The sequence below is a fragment of the Hemicordylus capensis genome, chromosome 4 (genome assembly GCF_027244095.1).
Source record: "Hemicordylus capensis ecotype Gifberg chromosome 4, rHemCap1.1.pri, whole genome shotgun sequence".
NCBI classification, from domain to species: Eukaryota; Metazoa; Chordata; class Lepidosauria; order Squamata; family Cordylidae; genus Hemicordylus; species Hemicordylus capensis.
The window spans coordinates 11,653,077-11,677,286 of NC_069660.1; the positions used below are offsets into that span (position 1 = coordinate 11,653,077).

General features: G+C 45.5%; 1 protein-coding gene across 2 annotated transcripts in view; it reads left to right on the top strand.

Moving 5' to 3' along the window:
- The window catches only part of NKAIN4 (sodium/potassium transporting ATPase interacting 4), a 142,924-nt gene that overhangs the window by 99,896 nt on the left and 18,818 nt on the right, over positions 1-24,210 (top strand). For both annotated transcript variants that reach the window (XM_053250442.1, XM_053250443.1), the window contains exon 5: positions 20,462-20,522. In XM_053250442.1, the coding sequence (XP_053106417.1) occupies positions 20,462-20,522 (61 nt within the window). The remainder of the gene's footprint in view (positions 1-20,461; positions 20,523-24,210) is intronic.

Consider the following 24,210-nt stretch of genomic DNA (forward strand, 5'->3'; position numbering starts at 1 on the left):
CCTTGGTACTTGGAAAACATTCCATTTGAAAATGCCCATAGGAAGAGCCCGTAGGCAGAGCTGGTGTGGAACTGGTGAGTGGCTTGAAAGGAAAATAAAGAAACCATCAGCCTCTATGAGAGAGGAATCAGCAATGCCACCACCTTTCTGAAGTTATGCTTTCCTCTGTTCATGCCCTTTACCGTGATGAGAACTTTCTGGCCAGAGTTTGATTTCATTGCTATTGGCTTTACATCATTCATATTTCATGGAGAAGGCAAGACAGAGTGCAGCTTCCAGGAGTTCAGGGGATCCCTACGGTGTTGCCGTTCATAATTATCGCTTAGCTCCGACTGCATGGAAATGCAGTTTGCACTCCTCTGGTGTGCTCTTCGCCAAGCCTTCGCTGAGCTGGGAGGCTGATGTAACCTCTTTGGGTGAAGCTGGAGAGCTGAACAATGGAATAAACAGTAATTCATTATTGATGAAACCCTGTGTTAGAAAGTCAGGGTGGGGATAAGGTCAAAGCAGAACAGAGATTTTAAACGTTAAGCAGGATTTGTTGGATCACAGTCAATGGCCAATGGGAGGGGAAGGGAGCCAGAAGCACAAGGCCAAGCAGACATCTAGCTCAATCAGAAAACCAGGATCTGGGGGGTGCATCCCTGGGGGTGGGGTGGGTCAAAAGGGTTCTGAAGGGTAACTGATGAGCAGCACTCAGCTGTCAGGGCTCCATGCACAGAACTGCACAACACACTGCCCATTGTTTCTGGGGGGCAGCGCATCACACAGTCCCATGCACCGAGCCTTCACTGCCATGTGCTGCTGCCCTGTGGCCAGGGGCGTAGCAAGGTTGGAGGGGGCCCAGAGACAACATTTTAAAATGGGCCCCTCGCTGATTTACACACACAAACACACTTCACAATATATAGTGCACTCACACTCACATCCCCATTATGAATACGGTGAATATCCAGTTCACATTGAATCTAGTTTTTTACTCTTTGCTCCTGCCGATCTCCAAGAGACTCAACATAATTCATAGGGGGTGCAACATGGGCGGGTGGGGAGTCATGTGATGTGCCTCTGGGGGGCCCCTCGAGGCAGTGGGGCCCCAAGACGACTGCCTCCCCTTGCCTAATGGTAGTTACGCCCCTGCCTGTGGCACAGTCTCCTCAAAGCTGTTTACAGATGAACAAGCGTGTGGGTGATGTTCAAGCTGCCTGCATTGCCTCGTGCAGCATGTAAGCCATGGCTATCTCAATTCAAGCCAAAATAGCTGAATCCAAACATTATGCTGTAACTGCACTCAGGTGACTGATTATAGGTACATACTTTTGTGTGAATGACACAAAGCAAATGCAGACATGAATCTGGGTGCAGATCCTCTCAAATGCAGGTACAGATAAGAAGCATATGGGTATAATCTATCGATAAATTTTGCAGACTGCTCCAAATTAGGGATGTGCAAACAGGTTCGACGTTGAACGTGTTTGCCATCGAACTGGTTCGGTTCGACTATTCGGGGTTGAACCAAACCATCCCCTGTTTGGTCCGACCCCTTACCGAACACCCCCTGACCGTTGGGGTGTGTGTGTGTGTGTACATGATTTTTTTAAAAAATTACTTACATCCTCCGGGGGAGTTGTTGGAGGTGGCGGTGGGGGCAGTCCGTGGAGGTTCTCCCTCCCCCCACCAGCCTCCCTTGATGCCCATACTGGTATGGGAGGCCAGTGAAGGGAGGCCAGTGAGGGGAGGGGGAACCTCCCGGGACGCACACACTCCCACCGCCTCCAAAAACTCCCCCGGAGGGGGTAAGTTAAAAACTAAAAAAAAAACCCAATGTTCACAGCCCCCCCCCCCGACTGAACCAGGGAGGGGGGTTTGAGGGGGTGCCAGACCAAACTAGCCCAGTCTGGTTCGGGTCCAGTCTGGACTGAAACCGGACCAGACCAGCTGGTTACATGCATACCCCTACCCCAAACCTCTGTCTCTGGGCAGTTTACAACACTATAAAGCAAATTAAAACAAAAATGAAAACCTTAGAACCCTTTAAAACCCCAGCCAAATTAAAATGCTTGCATGGAAAAATGAGTCTTGAGAGATTTTTTAAAAGTTGTCAGAGATGGGGAGGCCCTTATTTCAGCAGGGAGTACATTCCAGAATCTTGCTGGTGGCAACTGCAATGCAGACTGACCTCCCTCGATGATCTCATGGTCAATGGGGCTCATGGCAAAGAAGCCATTCTCTTAAATACCCAGGATGTAAGCTGTTTAGAGCTTTATAGGTTATAACCAACACCTTGTATTTTGCCCGGAAACTTACTGGGAGTCTGTGATGGTTGGCAGCAGCACCAATGTTGTCAATCATCTTTTGAAGTCCCAGGAACCACCCTCCAGGATGGGATTCCTGAGGGTGGGGCTTTAGAAAGCAGAAGAGGGGGACAGTTAAACTGTCGGTTAGCTCAGAGAGAGAGAGAGAGAGGTAGATAAGGCTTGAAGGAGCCAGTGGCAGGGACAGCTAGGAATAGGACCTCTAGTGAAGATATCGGGGTTTGAGGTGTTCACTGGTGTGTACCACTTACTACCCACTTCCCAATATCCAACACACCGACCCACAGACCTTCACTAGAGATCCTATCCCTAGCTGTCCCTTTCATTGGCTCCTCCAAGCCTGTCTAGCACTCCCTCCCTCCCTGAGCTAACAGTTAGACCAGGGATTCTCAAACTTGGGTCCTCAGGTGTTATTGGACTTCAACTCCCATAATCCCCAGCCTCAGTGGCCTTTGGTTGGGGATTATGGGAGTTGAAGTCCAATAACACCTGAGGACCCAAGTTTGAGAATCACTGAGTTAGACAGTTTAGCTGTCACCCTCTGCTCCTTTCTAAAGCTCCTCCCTGGGAATCCTACTTGGAGGGTGGTTCCTTGGACTTCAAAAGGTGATTGACAGCGCTGGTGCTGCTGCCAACATCACAGAGCCAGTATAGTTCTTTTAGTATAAGAGAAATTTGGTCTCTCTGAGATCACCCAGAGACCAATCTGGCTGCTAAATTCTGTGCCAATAGCAGTTTCTGGACTATGTACAAAGGCAACCCCACATAGAGCACATTGCAGTAGTCAAGTCTGGAGGTTACCAGCATATGTACCACTGTTTTGAGGTCTATCTCAAGAAAGAGATGCAGCTGGCGTATCAGCTGAATCTGATAGAAAGCACCTCTGGAAACTGCCTCAACCTGGGACACCTGGTAGAGGTTTGGATCCAGAAGCACTCCCAGACTGCGTAGCTGTTCCTTTTGGGGGAACATAACCCCATCCAGAACAGGCAGATCAAAATCATCTCCCAAGTTTTGACCCCGCACAATAAGTACCCCCATCTTAACTGGATTCAGCCTCAGTTTGTTATCCTTCATCCAGCCCATCACCGCCTCCAGGCAGGCATTTAGAGAGGTTATGCCCTCTCCCAATGATGTTGACATAGAGAAATAAATTTGGGTGTCATCAGCATACTGATAACACCCTCCACCAAATCTTTCTCCCAGCAGCTTCATGTAGATGTTAAATAACATTGGAGACAGTATGCAGCCCTGGGGGATGCCATACAAAACTTTACATTTTGAAGAACAACAGTCTCCAAGGGACACCATTTGGAATCTGTCCAAATGGTAGGAGCGGAAACACTGCAAAGCAGTTCCTTCCACCCCGCAAACCCCTCAGACATCCAGAAGGATACTATGATCAATAGTATAGAAAGCCAAGAGGTCCAAAAGGACCAACAAAGTCACACTCCCTCTGTCAGTTCCTAATTGGAGATCATCCATCAGTCTGACCAAGGCAGTATCCATCCTATAACCCACACAAAAGCCACTTTCAAATGGGTCTAGATAATCAGTTTCCTTCAAAGCTGTCTGGAGCTGGGAGGTCACCAGCCTCTCAATTACCTTGCCCAGCCATAGAAAGTTGGAGACAATCTATAGTTGCTTAATCTGAAGGGATTCAATGCAGGCTTCTTTAGAAGAGGTGTAATGATTGCCTGATTGCCTCCTTAATCCAAGGAGGCATCCTGCCCTCCTTCAGAGGAGCATTCATAATCTTTACCAGGCCTTCTTCAACAAACCCCTTGGCTGATAGCCAAGTTAGACAAGGGTCAAGAGAACAAGTGGCAGACTGCACTGTTCCAAGCAGCTTATCCTTATCTTCAGGAGTCACAAACTGGAACTGATCCAGCCTAACCACATAAGAGGAGTTGCTGGACATTTCCGCATCAGACTCTGCAGCAGGCCTGCACAACATATGGCTCAGGGGCTGGATCTGTCCCACGAGGACTTTTTTTGCTGCCCCCAGGAAGGAATATCCTATAGTAACATCAGGAGCCAGGAAGAACTCTTGGATTGCCCTGCTGACGAGCAGCAGCAGCTCAATGCACTTGGCCACTAGAGACCAAATGTCCCCCATCCCTGGGCCTGAGCCTACTGACACCACCTGTCTTTCCCCTGGCCTTTCCCCTCCAACTCTCTCTGCCACCTCACTTTCATTAATGCTAATAATTAATTTTAATGTAATAATTAATGCAATTAAAATTGACCTTGGCCCCTGCACACCAAGTCATGATTGGTTCTGGCCCACAGGGATGTTTGAGTTGTTCACCCTGCACTGTAGTAACTGTGGCGTTTGGGTCCGAGGTGGCCCAAATACAAGAGATTTTATCCTCAAAAAACTCTTTTAAAATGTCACAGAGGGTAAGCTGGTCTTGTGCCAGGAGGAGAGCTGGTCTTGAGGTAGCAAGCATGAATTGTTCCCTTTGCTAAGCAGGGGATGGAGCCACTCTGAGAAGAGCAGAAGGTTCCAAATTCCATCCCTGGCATCTCCAGGGTAGGGATGTACGTGAACCTGTTGGGAGGCCCTTTTATGGGCCTCTGAACAGTTCTGAACGGCTGGCAGTTCAGCCAGTTCGGTGGAGGGGACACCTTTAAGGGTGGGGGAGGGTGCACATCCCCACACCACATTTCCCCTGCCAACGCTCTCTTAAAAACTGGTCCAGTGGGGCAGCAGCATACCTCCCTGCCGCTCTGTCGCCTCCTTGTTGACCAGAAGTACCCCACAGCCATAACATGAAATAAAATATAAAATACCCACCCACCACTACCACACAACCAGAACACACACATATGTAAATTCCTGGGGGCCCTTTGATGTTGCCCCTTTGGTGGTGACCCCACCACCACAGGGAGTTTTTGGAGCTAGGACCCTGGCAGCATCGGTTCTCAGATGCAGTGTCTCATAGTGACCTCTGAGGGGGGCGTTATTTATTTGTTTGTTTATTTGATTTATATACCGCCCTTCCAAAAATGGCTCAGGGTGGTTTACAACAAGAGTTAGGGTCATGGATAATAGTTCTGGACTCCTCCCCTCTTCCAGTGTTAGTCTCCATTTTGTCTCTCCAGAGATGGCTGTTTGTTTTAGTCTCTCTCCCCTTTCAGCCTTAAGCTCAGCTTTCCTATCATTTTGAAAGTTCTAAATACATCCTTGTAGTCCTTCAATACTAAAGAACTGTCTCAAGATCTCTTGCTTTGCTGCTTTCTCACCAAACTGGTTTTGCTTTGCTATTTGGGGACTGAACGGCCATTCTGCTCCTACAGCAACTCTCCTATATAGGCCCACTGTTGGCTAGTCTGGGTGATGCTCAGGAACATCCAACTGCCCCTTGGTCCCCGTGCTGGACAAACTCCCCACAGAGCAGCAGCAGCCACAGTCCCACAAATCTCCCCCCAAGACAGGCAGCAGCAGCCCAATGGCAATGCAGGCTCTCACCATTAGCCTTCTGGGAAGTAGGTGGTCTCTTCCTCTCCTGAAGGGCTTCTGCATTCAAAGACTGCACGAGCTTACAGATCTGTATGTGCATACATGGTACTCAGATTCCACGTGCATTGAGCATGTGCATCCAATAGGGCTAACCCTTCTGGTAAATGCTAGCAGATTCAAACTGGAGTCTTGCTTCGAAGTCCTTTGATTGTAGGACAGTGACTTTCATGTCAGCTGCAAAGTCTTGGAAGACTGCAAAGTTCTCCCCGTAGTTTCTGGAGGTTGCTATTCTTGACGTCAGATTTGTGTCTTTTCGTTCTTTTGCATAGCAACAGACCTGTTTGTCCTATGTAGATAGCAGAAGGGCATTGCTGGCAGCTGAGAACATATATCACATCGATGAATGAGCCCCAGTTGGTATGGCTGACATTATGAAGTCCTGTTTTTAAAAAAAGCTGTCTAATGGATACGGGGACAGAGTTGGCATCTGACTTTGCTGCAGGGTCTGGTCCTGAGTATGTGTCACACTTATGCAGTCTGTGGAGACTTGTGGGTACCTGTTTAAGATTGGGAGGGGGCTTACTGGAAGCAAGGACAGGCTTACCACCCAAGGCCAGAGAGAAGGAAGCGGCATTGTTGAGGATGGGCTGTGAGTCACTGATGGGACTTTGGAGTGGCTGTAGCTGGGAGCTGTAGGTCAGGGGTTATCAGATTTTGGAATGGCCTTTGGCCATTGTAGCTGGTAGTGATGGGAGCTGTAGTCCAACATCTGAAGTTGGGAACCCTTGCAGTTGGTGGCAAGTGGTGTTCTTCACTTTCACTTTTGGGTCTGTCCTGTAGTAAGTTATTCCTGGTTAACAGTCTGGCTTTGTCCACCTCCCTTTCTAGGCAAGTCATTATAGTCAGGAATGCCTGACTGCTGTAAATTCTCAACCAGCAAGTCCCTCTTTGATGTGCTGACATATACATGCTTGTATCAGAGTGCTTAACTATCGAAAATGGATCTTGTGGTGCATTCTGCATGGAAGCTAGAAGCGTGATATGTGGAGTGGTCCCTGGGTTTCTGATGCAGGGCTTTTATCTTCATCATGTAGTGGTGCAGTAATGTCCAGAAAGTGAATCCACAGCATGGAGTGGCTCAAGCTCAAGATAATGGTGAGACTAAAATTCTTGAAGTCCTGGTGAATTGTCTCCTATGAGTCCAGGTGATGAAGATGTCATCAGTATATCACAAGTATAGGACAGGCACTTGGGGACAGAAGCTAAGGAAGCATTTCTAAGTCAACCTGAGCACAAATCTGGCTCAGACTATTCATGAAGTTACCACTGTCAGTGACTGTTAACCATGATAGCTAAATGAAATCTTCATTTAGAGGCAGTAGACATTTGAGAACTCATTGCTGGTCATCACCTTCATGTCCACCTCTGAGTTTCCAGACATATCTGTTCGGCTTCCTATCTGTTTGGCCTGTGATTTCCACATTGTCATGGACAGACCACCATGTGGTTGGACTCACGATCACATCCCACTTTCTCAGGGGTGAGGGACCCATTAGGATGGTCTGCCTGAGAAGGTTATTGGATCAAATAGGATTCCAAGAAACCTTGGATGGATTTAGTATTGGCTCTGCAGGTGATCCTGTTGATGCCCCTGGTGGAGAACTGAAACAGCAAACTCACCAGGGAGATAGACATGATTGGTCCTAAGCGTCCTCTCCAATCTGCTTCAAAACTGACCCCTTGTATATAGAAGAACTACAGGGGCTGAAGTGGTGAGGTAAACAACTGGAGTGCAAGTGGATAAAGACTCAGCTCAAATCTGACAGATTGCATTTGAAGATCTGTGCTCAGGGGATAAATGTGGCAAAGAAGTCATTTTTTTCTGGCTGTAGTGTCCACAAGCTCACAACTGGCAGAGTTTTTGAGGGTTGTGAGAGATCTAGTATGTGCCCCTCCTCCCTTGAATCAGAATCTGGAATCATTGATTACCCACTGTGACATGTTCAATGAGTTATTTGTGGGGGGAAATCTCTTGTATTTGGGCCGACATAGACTTAGACTCCACAATTACTGCAGTGTTTGATGCAGAGGTGTCCAGTGGCTCCTCTTATGTAGTTAAGCTGGATCAGTTCCAGTTTGTGATTCCTGAGGATGTGGATAAGCTGATTGGAATGGTGTGGCCTACCCTTGCTGTTCTCTTGACCCTTCCCCAACATTGCTTATACTATCTGGCAGGGGGTGTTCTTGTAGAAGGCCTGGTAAAGATTATAAAAATGCTTCTCTGAAGGAAGGCAGGATGCCTCCTTGCCTTAGGGAGGCAATTATTAGAACTCTTCTGAAGATGCCTGCATTGGATCACTCAGAGTTAAGCAACCATAGGCCTGTCTTCAACCTTACATGGCTGGGCAAGGTAATTGAGAAGGTGGTAGCCTCCCAGCTCCAGACAGTTATCTAGATCCATTTCAAGCTGGCTTTTGGGTGAGTTATGAGATGGATACTGCCTTGGTAGGCCTGATGGATGATCTCCAATTAGGAATTGACAGAGGGAGTGTGACTCTCTTGGTCCTTTTGGATCTCTTGGCTTTCGATACTATTGACCATAGTATCCTTCTGGAGTGTCTGAGTGGGTTGGGGATGGGAGGCACTGCTTTGTAGTGGTTCCACTCCTACCTCTCGGGCAGATTCCAGATAGTGTCCCCTTGGAGAATGTTGCTCTTCAAAATCTGAACTTTCATATGATGTCCCTCAGGGCTCCATATTGTCTCCAATGTTGTTTAACCTCTACATGAAACCACTGGGAGAGATCATCAGGAGATTTGGTGCAGGGTGCTATCAGTATGCTGATGACACCCAAATCTATTTCTCTATGTCAACATCATCCATAAATGCCTGCCTGGAGGCAGTGATGGGATAACAAACTAAGACTGAATCCAGATCAGGCAGAGGTACTTATTGTGTGTGGTCAGAACTCAGGAGATGGGTTTGATCTGCCTTTTCTGGATGGGGTCACACTTCCCCACAAGAAACAGGTAAGCAGTCCGGGGTTGCTTCTAGATCTTCCCTGGTGTTCCAGGTTAAAGCAGTGGCCAGAAGTATCTTTTATCAGCTTCAGCTGATACACCAGCTGCGTCCTTTTCTTGAGACAAATGACCTCAAAACAATGGTACATATTCTGGTAATCTCCAGACTTGACTACTGCAATGTGCTCTGTGTGGGGCTGCCTTTATCCATAGTCCAGAAACTGCAGTTGGTCCAGAATGCTGCGGCCAGGTTGGTCTCTAAGATTTTATCTCATCTATAAAAGACCATATTTCTCCAGTATTGAAAGAGCTACACTGGCTGCCAATATGTTCCTGGGTAAAAATACAAGGTGCTGGTTATAACCTATACAGCCCTAAACAGTTTAAGCCCTGGGTTTTTAAGAGAACATCTTCTTCACCATGAGCCCCACCGCCCATTGAGATCATCATCAGAAGTTCATCTGCAGTTGCCACTGGCTCAGCTGTTGGCTACTCAGGACAGGCCTTCTCTGTTGCTGTCCCAGAGCTTTAGAACACACTCCCTGCTGAAATAAGAGCCTCCCCATCTCTAACAACTTTTTAAAAAGTCCTTAAAGATACATCTGTTCACCCAGGCTTTTAATTAAATACTGGTTTAAAACTTTCTAACATTGTTTTAAAATGTTAAATTGTTGTAAGGTTATTCTGTTGAAATTTGTATTGTTTTATTGTAAACTGCCCAGAGACATTCGTTTTGGACGGTTTACAAATATGTTAAATAAATAAATAGAATACAGAATTCTGGACTAGACAGATCTTGGTCTGCTCCACGAAGCCAATTCTTGTATTCTTAAAAATGTACATAAATAACCCTACTGATTCACAAGCTCCTGTAATTTTACTTAAGCAGATCAGCTTCTAGTTATGACCCACATGGACCAGTTGCTCCATGGTGATCCTACTATCCATGTTTCATGGACTGGGCTTTTACTGGGTTCTCAAATGTGGGTCCCCAAATGTTGTTCTGTTTCAACATCCATCATCCTCAGTAACCATAACTGAGTGATGGGAGTTGTAATCCCACAACATCTGGGGACCCAAGTCTGAGAACTTCTGGACTATTAGATTGCTAGTCTTTCCTTTTGGGGGGAAAGGGGGAAATTATTGTTATCCCAACCCAGAGCCCATGGGATAGCTATAAATAATCTGACTGAATTAATAAATGGAAAGATTCGGTTGCTTGTTTCCTTTTCAAGGACATAGGCAGCTATAACAGTCAGCAGTCAGGGTTCATATTTCTGGGGCAGTGATAAATTTTTAATCGTATGTCCATTGCTTAATGTATTTTGGTACTCAACTGAAGACTCATTCAATGGGCAAACAATTACACAGTAGGATATTCTGTTAAATCTTGCCAATAAAAATAAGAGAAACAGCGCTTCCTCTTTGAAGTGGTGAAGGTTCCTGGTTTCTGTATCTAATTCTCATCTCTAGCTCCTTTTTAGAGCTCGGGTCACTAACACCCAGAAGAAGTCAAGATCCAAACACTGGATCACATCTGATGACATATGCATAGATAAAGCAGTACTGGGGTGGGGGAGAGCTAATGTTTGTAATATACGTCCTCTGGAGACTCACCAAACCCAAGTCTGGCTGTCTTCCCAAATGTCCTGTTCTGGTCTGGTCTGCCAAGCAAGGCAGGAGATCTCTCAGGCAGGTCAGCAGCTAAAGGATTCAGTGCTAAGCAGGAGAGGAGCTAGCTAGAAGGCAGCTATAGTTAGGAACTGGGTCCGAGAGGATGTTGTACCAGAAGCTTCCAGGCAGCAACCGAGGGCTTATGTGGACAGTTAGCCTGCCCCCACCCTTTCTGGTGTACAAAAGGGGATCCGACCTTGACCATAAGTAAGGTTAGGATCTCTCCTCTTGTGTAGGACTCCAAACCAAGATGCCTCATAGAGCTAAGAGAGGCTACTCTGTTGCTTCTGAGACCTGGTTTGGACTCACTGCTATCTTTGTTCTGGAGACTCCAATGGTCACTGTGGGGGACCCAGAGTTGGCAGTGCTGGAGGGGAGTCTAGCTGGGCTATGTTGGTTCATATAAACACAAGAACAGCCCTACTAGATCCGTTCCAAGGCCGATCTAGTCCAGCATCCTGTTTCACACAGTGGCCCACCAGATGCCCCTGGGGAACCCACAGGCAGGTTTGTGCATGCCCTCTCTCCTGCTGTTGCTCCCCTGCCTCTGGTATTTTGAGGCCGAGGCACTTTTACCCCTGGACTTCCGGGCTGAAGTCCATGGCCTCCACACCCTCTGGGGCCCCCCCAATCCTTTATGGTCTGTCCCGGATGGTGTGGTTGTATTAAAATGTATTTAAAATGCAGTTTGGGTGGGCGGGTGCGGGCTCCAAAAGCCTTTAGGTCCAGGCTCCAAAATTATTTAGGTGCACCTCTGTTTAGAGGCAACTTTCCTCTGAGGCTGGAAATGGCCTATAGTCATCAGACTAGTAGCCAGTGATAGACTTTCCCTGCATGAATTTATCTAAGCCCTTCTTAAAGTCATCCAGGCTGGTAGCTGTCACCACATCCTGTAGCAGAGAATTCCATAGGTTAATTGTGTGGAAAAGTCCTTCATTTTGTTGGTTCTAAATTTCTTGGCAGTCAGTTTCATTGGATGACCCCTGGTTCTAAGGTTATGTGAGAGTGAGAAAAATTTCTCTCTCTCCACACCATGCATAATTTTATAGAACTCTTCCATGTCTCCCCTCAGTTGTCTTTCTTCTAAATAAAGAAGCCCCAGGTATTGTAGCCATGCCTCGTAAGGAAGGTGCTCTAGGCCCCTGATCATCTTGGTTGCCCTCTTTGACCCTTCTCTGGTTCCATAATGTCCTTTTTGGATATAGTGACCAGAACTGTACACAGTACTCCAAATGTAGCAGCACCATAGATTTGCACAAAGGCATTATGATGTAAGCAGTTTTATTTTCAATCCCCTTCTTAGTGATTCCAAGCATGGAATTGGCCTTTTTCACAGCTGCTGCGCATTGAGTCCACACTTTCAACAAGTGTTGAAAACTCCCTCAATCTTGCAGGTTACCTAGATAGGGGTGTTGTCCTGGGATCTAGTTTCAGCAATTAACTCAGAGGGCCCTGTCTCCGACGGTACTGATCCACGCTGGGGGCCATGAGTGGGTCCTCTTCTGATGAGGAGATCTCATTGATTCTGGATCTGATTGCTGGTGAGTCCTGGCACAAAAGCAGTATAAGATACTTTGCTTTGTTGGGGTTCAGTGGCCAGCAATGTAGAGTGTTAAGGTGATTAGTGGTAACTAGCTGGCCTGGTGCAGAGCATCTGCATGCTATTTTTCCCTGTCTTCCCCTACCACTGCACCACCACCGATCGGGCTCCTTCCCCCGCCTTCCCCCTGCCCCAGACACCCCCTGCCATCCGGGATGGCAGTAGGTGGTGAAGCTCTTTCCTGGCCCTCCACTGGCTGCTTCAGGTGCCCCCCACGCCCTCCCCCCCCCACCTTAAGCCACCCCATGGTGGCGGAGAGGATGAGCAATGACAGGACGCTGGTGGCAGAGATGGCAGTGAAAGCTCCTTCTGTGGGTCCTCCTGCCACCCAAATGACAGGTTGGGCCATTTACGGCCCCTTTCAGGGCACTCTCAGAGAGCCCCTGAAATGCAGGCCCATGGAAGGAGCTTTTGCAGCCCCCTCCGCCACCAGCACCGTGACATGTCATTGCTGACTCCACCGCCATTCCTTCCTCGGATGAAGGTTGTACATGAAAGCCTCACTTCTGCATTTTCATTGGTTGCAGCTGTGACTGTATTTATTTATTTATTTATTTAGTTAGTTAGTTAGTTATACTTATTGATATTGCCTGCCTTGAGCTCTTGGGATGTGGTGGATTATAAACCAAATAAGTAAATAAATTACCAATCAATCAAAAGCATATTGCACAAACTGTTTTTCGCACCATGGCTGCTTTCAGAACCACAAATATTTTTTCGGAAGTCGCTTTCACCTCCACCAGCTCAAAGCGCATACCTGCACAGGCAAAGCATTACTCTACAAAGACTTTCCTTGCCTTCATCTTCACCTTCTGACTCATATGAGCCCTTCCAAAAAATTCTTTCAGTATGAAACAGTGCAATCGTATGTGAGTGTAGTTTGCTTGCATAGCATGCACTGCTACAACACACACACACCTGTGCATTTTTCTTGTCTGTGCACATATCCTCTGTTGCCTAGAGTCACATTCCATGATGTTTAGATGTCTACAGTGGGAGAAAATCCTCAGAACTGGGAATTTGACAGCATTTTTGGAGAAGAGTATTACATTCACTGGTGAAGATTCTGTAGGGAGTAGCACTGGAGTCTATGGGAAGCATTTGTGGTGGTGGGGGGGGGGGAGAAATGGGGGCTCTTAATTAGGGTCTGGGTTCCAGAGGAGCTTGGAATACTCACTTGACTTTTCTCACTGTCATCAGCCACTTTTCACATCCTCTAGCAACATTCAGCTTCTGCATGGTTTGAGTGTGTCAACTGCACAAACGTTCTTTTGAAACTGCACTCTTTTTGAAACTGCATGCTTGTTTCTGGTTGCACTTTTTTTTTAGAAAGTCCTGTTATGAAGGATTCAGACAGTGAGGCTGTTCACACACTGCAAGGTCACACGGTGCTCTGCCCAGATTTGGACGCTGTGTGTGCTCCCAATTTTAAGTTGTGTGGAAGCAAGGTAGGTGGTAGAAGTGATTGTGTGGAAGCAAGGTAGGAGAAAAACCTGGGTAGCTTTGCTTACTACCTTGCTTCCAAACAATCACTTCTACCCAAGTTTTCCTCCTACCTTGCTTCCACACAACCAAAAATTGGGAGCACACACAGCTCCCAAACCTGGGTAGAACACAGTTTTTGACTGTGTGAATGACCTGACCTCCCATTATCACAGCTGCTGTGTTCCCCAGCTCCCCTTTGCATGATGTTTTTTAGTGGACTTGGAGCAGTTAAGCATGGAGTATATGCTGCTCACAGTAGCTATTCCTTTCCTCTCTACCCATTGGTCTACAGAAGGGGTTTCCCACCTTGAGTCCCCAGATATAGTTAAAGTACAATGCCTTCAACCACTGTGGCTTGGGATGATTGGAGCTGTACTTCAACAACAACATCTGGGGACCCAAGGCTGATAACTCCTGTTCCATAGAATGCTGCCCCACCATTATGGGGGCACCACATTTTCCTACATGCCCTAGTGCCTTTTTTGTATGATGCATCTAATCCTATTTCACTGACATGTTTTATAATGGCTTACTAGACTCTAAAGTTATCTTACAAATAGATAAAAAAAATATCACCTTGCAGAAGAACCTGGAGGTTCCTTTGTTCCACTATGTCTACAGATCTTGCCGCTGGCTTGTTCAGTAGATTGTTTATTTTTAAATGTGCAAAGAATTCAAGTTTTTACTGACAGCTTCTGCCCAGACACAATGTAGCATTAACTTATGGAATTACCTGCCACAAGATGTAATCACAGCCACTAGCTTCACTGGCTCTAAAGGAGGAAATTCTTGGAGGATAATAAATGCTAACAGTAAGTGTTGGACTAGGACCGGGAAGACCTGAGTTCAAATCCCCATTCAGTCATGAAACTCACTGGGTGACTCTGGGCCAGTCATGTATCTCTCAGACTAACCTACCTCACACGGTTATTGTTAGGATAAACATAACCATGTACACCACTCTGGGATCCTTGGAGAAAGAGCGGGATATAAATGTTTTAAATAGCCTCAAATGTTTTGAGCCCCTGGTGGCGCAGTGGTAAAACTGCCGCCCTGTAACCAGAAGGTTACAAGTTCGATCCTGACCAGGGGCTCAAGGTTGACTCAGCCTTCCATCCTTCCAAGGTTGGTAAAATGAGTACCCAGAATGTTGGGGGCAATATGCTAAATCATTGTAAACCGCTTAGAGAGCTCTGGCTATAGAGCGGTATATAAATGTAAGTGCTATTGCTATTGCTATATAAAAGTTTTCAGGCGGTAAGAAAGCATCTCCACTAGGACGGTTTGTGGTGATTAGCTAGTAAACACTGTCAATCAAGATAAATTTAAACTTAGGAACCTCTTCTGGAGAGAATTCCTATGGGAGAGACTTTGGAATGGAGTGAACAGGTGGCTCTAAAATTCTGTTGGAGTTACCTGACAGTTCAGATAGGGATGGTTAGGGCTAGAGAGAGGATCTGTGGTTTGGGTCTCTAGAGCATGACTGAGGGTGGAATTGGGAGGCTGTTGGGTAGGTTTTACACTCCAGCCATGACCTCTGTAGAGCAAGCTTGACTATCACATGTAAATGCTGGGTGTGTGTGGCTGATTACACAGGATATATAGCTAGGAGGTTTGTATCCCAGTAAAAATGTTGAGAGTCTACAGAAGCTTGTTATTCCTAAACAGTCACCTTATTAACTTGAAAGGAAAACCTTTGTGGAAATACGGATACAACCTTATATAAGTACCTGAGTTTGAATACCAGTTTGAAGTATCAGAGCTAGTGTACAATCTTGCCAATTCTAAGGTTCTTATGTTGTCTCAGAAACCGTTATGCATTTGACCCTACATTGTAGTAAATCAGAAACCACAGAAGCTATGGTACAAGAATAAAGTACTTTTCTTTGGTCTGGAACTTTAAAACCTTTTCAACTGTGTCTGTTTACTTCTCCCCATGTCAGTACTTGGGCGCGATACCAAAGTTAGTAACAGAAACCCAAATTAGGATTAAATTTGACGGTGGCAGCATAATACAGAAATAAAGGGTTTAAAACAAATCAGAAGGTCATTTCCACATATGAAGGTAGTTTACATGACCGATTTTGGGCTAAGGAGGGCAGGGGGAAGGCAGGGCCCCCGCAGATGATCTGCCAGAGTCATGAACTGTGTGGTGCACATGCCCACACGACAGGCGCTGCAGAACACTGCATGGCATTCTGGAGGTGGGCCTGGCCTCCAGAGGTCCCACAATGCACTGCGCAATGAGGTTCTAGGCACCTGACTCTGTGTTCGCCCTGGGGGAATGCACAATCATTAAAAATTGTATAAAAATAAAATAAAAAGTGGGGTGGGTGGGAGGGAAAGCAGGAGTCAGACAAATCTCTCTCTGGAGACCACCAGACTGCAAGACAAGGCAACCAAAGCAGCAGCTGCAGCCGTAGTAGCTCCACAGACACTCTCAAGCAGCAGACAGAGAAGCAGCAGAAACGAGCAACAGAGACAGAGATTCCAAACCACAAGGTGGTATTTAAATATACTTTGAATAATCCTCCTTGGAGCACCCCCCTTATCCCTCCCCCCTGGCCAATGCGGTGACAGGTGTCTCTGAGTGACACGCTTTCAAAGCCACTCAAAGGGCCAGACACATCTGGCCAATTGGGATCTGCAGTACAGCCAATCACTCCAAGTGACACAAGTGTAACAAAATGGATGACAGTCTGTTTCTTACACAAAATGGAAGCTTGAGCCATTCGAGTCACTTAGAACTGGCTCTATTAGAACCGAGCTCATTTCAGTTTGACCTAGAACCGGCTCTAATATTTATTTTAAAGTGTGGGCTCTACCTAAAACCATTGAACCTGTGTGGTTCTATCTAGAACCAGCTCGCACATCCCTACTCAAAGGCGAGCCATCTTTGTAGTTGTCCCAGAGCTGTGGAACGCACTTCTGGCTGAGATTAGAGCTGCTCCATCCCTGTTGGCTTTTAGGAAACATCTAAAGACACATCTCTTCAGCGAAGCTTTTTAGCTATGCAGTAGTTTTTGTGAGTATTTTAATTTGATCTGTATGTGATCTGTATGTTTTACTTGTTAAAATTTCGTGTGTGTGTGTGTGTGTGGTTTTTTAAAAATTGCTCTAAATCACCTATAGACTTTGGTAGTGGGCGGCTAACAAATATGCTAAATAAAACAAACATTTATTTATTTGTTTGTTTGTTTAACTAACTAACTAACTAATTAATTAATTAATTAATTAATTAATTTTTATATCCTGCTCTTCCTCCAAGGAGCCCAAAGCAGTGCACATGGTTAGGTTTATCCTCACAACAACCCTGTGAGGTAGGTTAGGCTGAGAGATACATGACTGGCCCAGAGTCACCCAGCGAGTTTCATGGCTGAATGGGGATTTGAACTCAGGTCTTCCTGGTCCTAGGCCAACACTCTAACCACTACTACGCCATATTGGCTCTAAAACATTTAAACACTAGTCTCAAAGTCCCAGCCTTGGGTCCTGACACCCTTGCATCCAGATTTCTAGTAACAACAGCATGGGAGATAAGCCAAAAATGATCAGCTATTCTGCATAAGGTTAGTGCAAGGATAATCTCATGCTAGTTTTTTTGGCTTCTACCGATCAGACGGTAACTATATTACTGAGGTTATTGTTGGTCTTAATTATTTGTTTTCCACTGTGAACTCAATCTGCTTTAATGATAAATTAGAATCTAACAATTACTCACACCGCAGGAAGACAGAATGATCCATGAGGAGGCTCCAGAAAGTGGAGCCATTCATTTTTAATACAAGGGAAACATACATCACACCACTGAACAAAAGGAGGGATAATGAGGTTTCTGTGGAGGGCTTATGGAATGCATTTGAGCTTGGCAGGTCTCTGCTGACAGTGCTGCTCAGGAGAAGTTGAGTAATGTTTTACATTGTTTAGCAAGAAGAAGCTGCCTCACCCAAGGTGATTCTTTGGAGTTTCTTGTTAATAGTTACAAGCATCAGGCATGACAAGAGCATTTATGGGATTTCTCTTGGGTCTGGTGCTCACCGGGAAGTTCAGGCTGACGATAAAATGGTAGGAAGGTGGCTCTTCTCTTGGAAGGCTGGCAGTTTGTGTCTATAGACAAAACAAAACAAATTACGTTGAATAATGGCAGGGCAGCGGATGATTGCATTGTTCAAGCAGAGGCACTGATATTCAGCATCATGAGAAAATCAGCTTAAAAGAAGTTACTAACCCTTAAAGGTGGAGATATAAGTTTGAAAGCAGAGAGCAGAACCATTAAAAATCTGTGTCCTGGTCTGGTTCAGATCTCCACAGAGAGGGAATAAATGCCTAGTAACCCCAGAGGAGGGAGAGGAAGCAGAAGTGAAAAGCAGGGAGTGGAGGACAAACTTCTGCAAATACTTGGGCTAGAGTGGAGCCACCCATAGAGCTGGATTGTCAAGAGTGGTGATGCGACCAGCTCTGTGATGTTTCCAGCCACAGCAGAGGTGAAGAATTACAGAAAGATGGCTCCAAATCTCTTACTTCTAATACAGCAGCAGAGGTAACTAGGGATTTGCACAAATTGATTTTTTCATTTTTATTTGTACCCAAATCGAATCACCCCTGATTTGTTTTGGGTCCGAATCTGTCCCCCAAATCACCCCAGATTCGATTTGTACACAAATTTTCTGAATCCGAATCTGAATTGATTTGGGGCAAAAAGGGAGTCCTGGAGGGGGGGAAGACTGGGGTGTGTGGTGGTGCCCAATGGGTAGAAGCTACCACCCAAATTTCAAAGAAATTGGGCAAAGGGGTGATTTTTAAAGAATTTTTGAAGTTTACACATCTTTATGCTTTTTTCCATAGGGAATAATGGTGGTTTCAGCAACCTTATAGTTCCATGTGGGGGGCACCAGGGTGGCCTAGAGTGGGTTCTGGTGGGTGGTAGTGCCCAATGGGTGCAAGGAAGCTACCACCCAGATTTCAAAGGAATAGGGCAAAGGGGTGATTTTAAAAGAATTTTTGAAGATTGCATGCCTTTGGGGCAGATTTGGGGCAGAAAAGGGGTTGGGTGGTAGTGCCCCAATGGGTGCCTGCTACCATCCAGATTTCAAATAAATTGGTGAAAGGGGTGATTTTTAAAGAATTTCTGAAGTTTGCCCATCTTTAAGCTCCCCCCCCCCATATAGGAACATAGGAAACTGCCATATACTGAGTCAGACCATTGGTCTATCTAGCTCAGTATTGTCTTCACAGACTGACAGCAGCTTCTCCAAGGTTGCAGGCAAGAATCTCTCTCAGTCCTATCTTGGAGATGTTGCCAGGGAGGGAACCTGGGACCTTCTGCTCTCCCCAGAGCAGATCCATCCCCTGAGGGGAATATCTTACAGTGCTCACACATCAAGTCTCCCATTCATATGCAACCAGGGCGGACCCTGCTTAGCTACGGGGACAAGTCATGCTTGCTGCCACAAGACCAGCTCTCCTCTCCTGAATATGGAATAATGGGGATTTCAGCAGCCCCTTAACTCCACTTGGGGGGCACCAGGGTGGCCCAGAGCAAGTGGTGGTGTAGTGCACATAGGGTGCCAACCACCCCCAAACCCACAAGTCCATGGGGCACTGGATTTTGTTGTTTCTGAGGTGTTCTGAGAGTAGATTCTCTGGTAGAAATGAGAGTGGAATCTCAACCAAGGGACCAAGTTGCAAAGAGTAATTATCCGTAAGGGCACAGGATCTCTCCCAGAAGCTCAGGATTCTTAGAAAACGAACAACCCAGAAGGTCCCAGGTTCACTCCCTGGCATCTCCAGGTATGGTTGGGAGAGATTCCTGCCTAAAACTTTGGAGTGCCACTGCCAGTCAGTGCAGACAATATTGAACTGGAGGGACCAAGGGTCTGACTCAGTATAGCACAGCTTCCTATTTTCCTGCGTTCTTCAGGACTGAAACCAGTTTAAGTTTATAGTCTAGATGTGCCCTAGAAGTGCTATTAAGTCTGCTCCTCTTGCTGCATCAACACTTTCTTGCTCTGAATGTCAGCCAATACCATTTTCCTAAGACAGAGATGGTCTTCTCAGGGGCTACTTTAGATCCCAGACACTAGCCTGGGAGCTGAAACAATCCAACCTCCTTTCAAATCTTCAGGGTTTATATAGACTTCTTAGTGCCAAACAGTGAAGGCTCAGAGGCAGGGCTGGCTGTACCATACAGTAGGGTGAAGCAAGTTACCTCTAGGGATGTGTGAAACGATTTGGGTGCAAAACGATTTGTACCCGCATATGGCCAATTTGGGTGATTTGTAGACAAAACAATTCACTCCTGTCCTCAATTGCCCAGATTCGGGTACAAAACAAATCACCCCCGATTCGGATCTGAAAAATTCGGAGATTTGGACCTCCATTTTGTGACCACTCTTAAATTGGTCTGAAATGGCTTTAAAGGTATAGTATAGACATACCTGCAGATTAACTGCTCTGGTGCAGCAGGGAAGCAGCCTTTTTTGACCTTGTGCCACCTAAAAATATGTCTCTGAGGGTTGTGCAGCCATCTGAGATATATTTTCAGGTGGCACAGAGGGCTTCCTGAGGAAGAGGAGGGTGTCAAAATTGTCCCTTCCCTACTACACTGATGCAGTTGGGTAATCCTGTTAGATTGCTTTCTCACTGCACTGATGTATCCTTGCTCTGAATGTCAGGCATTATGCCTTGAAGCAGAGGAGCTGATTAAATGATCCATTGCAGCCATCTAACTCTGATTCAGTGTCCAAGAACTGCAAGAAGACACGATTGCAAATGCAAAGAATTATTTAAAATCCCCCAAATAAGTCTTACATATGCAGCATATATTTGTGTTTTTCAAAGCCACACATTGCTTAGAGAATTATTAAATGTGCTAATTAATTCCTTTGCTCTTTTTTCCTTCCAGCTGGTGGGCTTCGTCTATGCCTGTTATGTTGTCAGCGTTTTCACAGAGGAAGAAGACAGCTGTAAGTATTCCTGAACAGTGATCCTTGCCAGCAGGACTTGATCAAATTATCTTCTCGGAGAACAAAATGATGCAAACCTCTGGCTGGCAGTAAAGGCTGTTGGACAAGGAAGTTATAAGGGTGCATTCATACATACTCAGTGTCATCACTCAATAACTGTTGCTATAAATGGTCACTGATGTGCATATATGAAACCGTCATAATAGATCAAACACACAAGCAGAGCTTTCATATCATTTGACTTTCACCTCTGGCTGGAGCAAAATGTAATGGGTGATGCGTGGCTACTGTAAAAAACAACAGCCCTGAGTTTCCTTCCCTCTCACCTAGTAATGTTTAGTTAGATGCCACCACACTGCAAATTTCCCTGCCCCAGCAAGCAGCAGTCAATGAAACTGAGTTTGCATGGGGAAATCTGCCATGTGGTGACTGCATTGCTGAATGTTCCCAAGGGAGAGAGAAGGAGAAGATGCAGGCTGCCTGTTTTCTGCATCAGCCCCACATCTCTCATAATGCATAGTTCCAGGTTTAACCTCATCTTTCTCAAAGAAAGCTTTTCACACATTCAACAACAAGCTACTGAGTGAGAAGACCTCAAGAGGTCTAGAATGCTTGTTTCATTCTGTTCACCGGAAGGTCAGCAGGCATGGGGTGACAGTTTTCTCGCCATTCTTTTTAGTTGAGCAGACAATTGTTGTCACTGCAAGAACCACTTGAGAATGGGAAACTTGCTTCTTCTCTGTGATTTGTTAAGCATAATATGCTGACTTTTCCCACCCACCTTATCTGATCTGTTCTCAAGTGTTATAGGGATCAGTAGCGGAACTGGATGTATCCTATCTGGTATTTAGCCTTTTTTCAGCTTTTCTTTTCTTTTTTCTTTTCTTTTCTTTCTTTGCTTACATTTTATAAATAAAATAATCATACTTTTAACATACAATTAAAAGGATATCATAGAAACTCACTCACTAGAAACAGCTAAAAAGAATGTATAGAATTAAAATATACAAGGTACAATAGAAGTCTTCAAAGGTAAATAAAATAAAATGCAATACTTCTCTCCTAATAAGGTTGCATATCTGTGAGCCTTACTACTTTAGGGAAGGAAAGATGACTAAGAAAGGACATGATAGAGGCTTACAAAATTTTGAATGAATGCAGAGACTTTCCAAAGAAATGAATGGCATGTATGGCATTCATTCACTGCATGTCATTTGTTCCCTTTTTCATTCTCAGAATGATGAGACAGATCTCTTTGTAGTTGCAGATTTTTCTTATTTATTTAAAGTTGAAAAAAACTGGTAGAGGACCTTTAGGAGACTATCTTTGGCAGTGACAATTTTTAATTATTGTTTGTTTTATATTGTTGTAAACTGCCCAGAGACATAGGTTTGGGGTGGTTTAATTAATTAATTGCACTGGTTAAATTAGGATTGCACTGGTAGAAGTGCTTAGCTTTGGCTGGATCATGCCCAAAGTGTTTATTGGTTAGCTCAACAAATCTGGGATCAGGCCACTAATCTCCTGTCAATACATTGAGCTCAATTGCTGTAAGTGACCAGATTTATTTCAAGTGGGTTAGGGGAGGTACATTATGGGCAGGGAGCTGGGGAGGGGCTGCTCCAGCAATCTCTCTTCTGAACTGTCTAAAAGCTATGTTCTTCAGAGCGGTTTTATTGATCAAAGCTGCACTGGCGTTAGTCTTTACATTTACAATGCTCTAAAATGCTTGTTAATGAACAGCTTGCTTCATTGCCTTTTGCCCATAAAAACTAACATATGAAGCAAGAGCAGAGCTTTGAAAAATACTCAGTTACTTTTTCATATTGCTAAAAATTGACTGGGTGATGTGGCAGGGTGGGAAGACCCTACAACCTCGTGATTTTCTGAATGTAAGGCAGGGTATACATTTAACAATAAATAATAAATAAATAAATACAACCCAGACCACAGCCTCATGCTGCTCCACCCCCCACCCACAATACCAGGGGAACTGGGGGAATCAGAGTCAACATCCCCACCATGCATTCCAATGGCCCCACCTTAATCATCTGACTCAGAGGACTCCCTCAAAGACCTGCCAGTCCGAGTAGAAGTTCCCCAGAACACCTGGAGGCAGTGCTTAAAAAATAGGGCAAGGCCCCTTTAAATTACAGAGTATTTCCCAAGGAGAGGGGGAGGGCTAATCCAACTATCTGGGCAGCAGCAAGCATCTGCTTGAGCAACATTCATCTTACTGTGCTGTATCCAGCTTTCTTGCTTGGTGCTGTCCGAGGTTCTGACGACTTTACCTGCTGTGCTTCTCTTGGAAATGCCTAAGGTATCTGTCCCTTCCAGAACCTCTACCAGCATCCGGATCACTGCCGCAGCAGAGGCCTTGGCTTGGCCAATGACCCCTGTTGAGAACAGGATAACAATGGATGCTATGCATTTTTTTAAAAAAACTTATGACTGCACCCACACTCTTCTTTGACCTTTGGCTCATTCCAGGTGAGCCTGCCCACTTTGCCACCAGGACCAATGGCTGCAAGGCAGGCTGGGATAGCATCCTGAGCCTTGCTGAGAGGCCCAGTCAGGAGGTGGCTCTGGTTCAGCTTAGCTAATTCCAACAAACCAAGATATGTGATCATCTACAGCAACTACTTCAGTTTCCTTCCACATCTCAGGCTGGGGGAACTTCAGGTCTCACATTATCTGTGAACCTGCCCTGCTCGATACAACCTGAGATCATCTTTAGGAGCACACTTTTCTTAAAACCGAACCATCTTAACATGCCCTAATTAAAATTTGGAAGGGTCATTAGGAACCATCTAATGTTGACCTGGAGCAGGATTTGGGTCACAGGCTACCAGTTGGCCGCTGCCAGACTAATCGATAGTGTGTAATGAAACTAATTCAACCATTTCTTTTCCTCCCCCAGCTCTTTTAAAAATTCTGACTGTTGGTTGATAATCCCCCCTGATAAGAATAGTTGGGATAAAAAGAAGGATTTTGAAATGGGAGATGAGAATCCCTCAGAGGCATGGTGCTTCTCAATACCAGTTTCAGGGGCATAACAGTAGGAGAGAGGGCCTGCCCTCACCTCTTGCCTGTGGGCTTCTCAGAGGCATCTGGTGGGCCACTGGGTGAAACAGGATGCTGGATTAGATGCATCTTGTGCCTGATCCAGCAGGGCTGTTCTCATGTTTTTATGTTAGGGTTGTGCAGGAAAGAATGCAAAGTTTGTATGTCTCAAGAGAAAACTCAGTAAGATTTTACAAAAGAGATGTCACTGAGGAGAGAGTGATTTATCTAGAAATTCACAGTGGCTAATTTCAGGCCTCCCCACCACCACCCTCGGCCAATCTGTTTCCCTCCCCTTTTACCGGGTTCGGAGCCTGAAATGCCAGCCTCAATAATTAACACTGACAAACCATCAATATTTCACACTCTCAGCAGTCGAGCCTTCCAGTGACCCAAACCAATTTGAGCTGCCTTTTAATTTTCTCTTCCATTTGTGGGTTTCTTTTAAAACATTCCTTTGATTCAGAGCAGGAAGTAATTATAAGTACAGAGGCACATTTATCAGATGTGTGAACATGATTTCCATGTGGGGTGGGGGAGCATGGCAATAACACAGCCCATAAGTTATTTTCGTTTTACTGATGATTAAATAAAATTTATTTTAAAAATCCAAACAGACACAGCC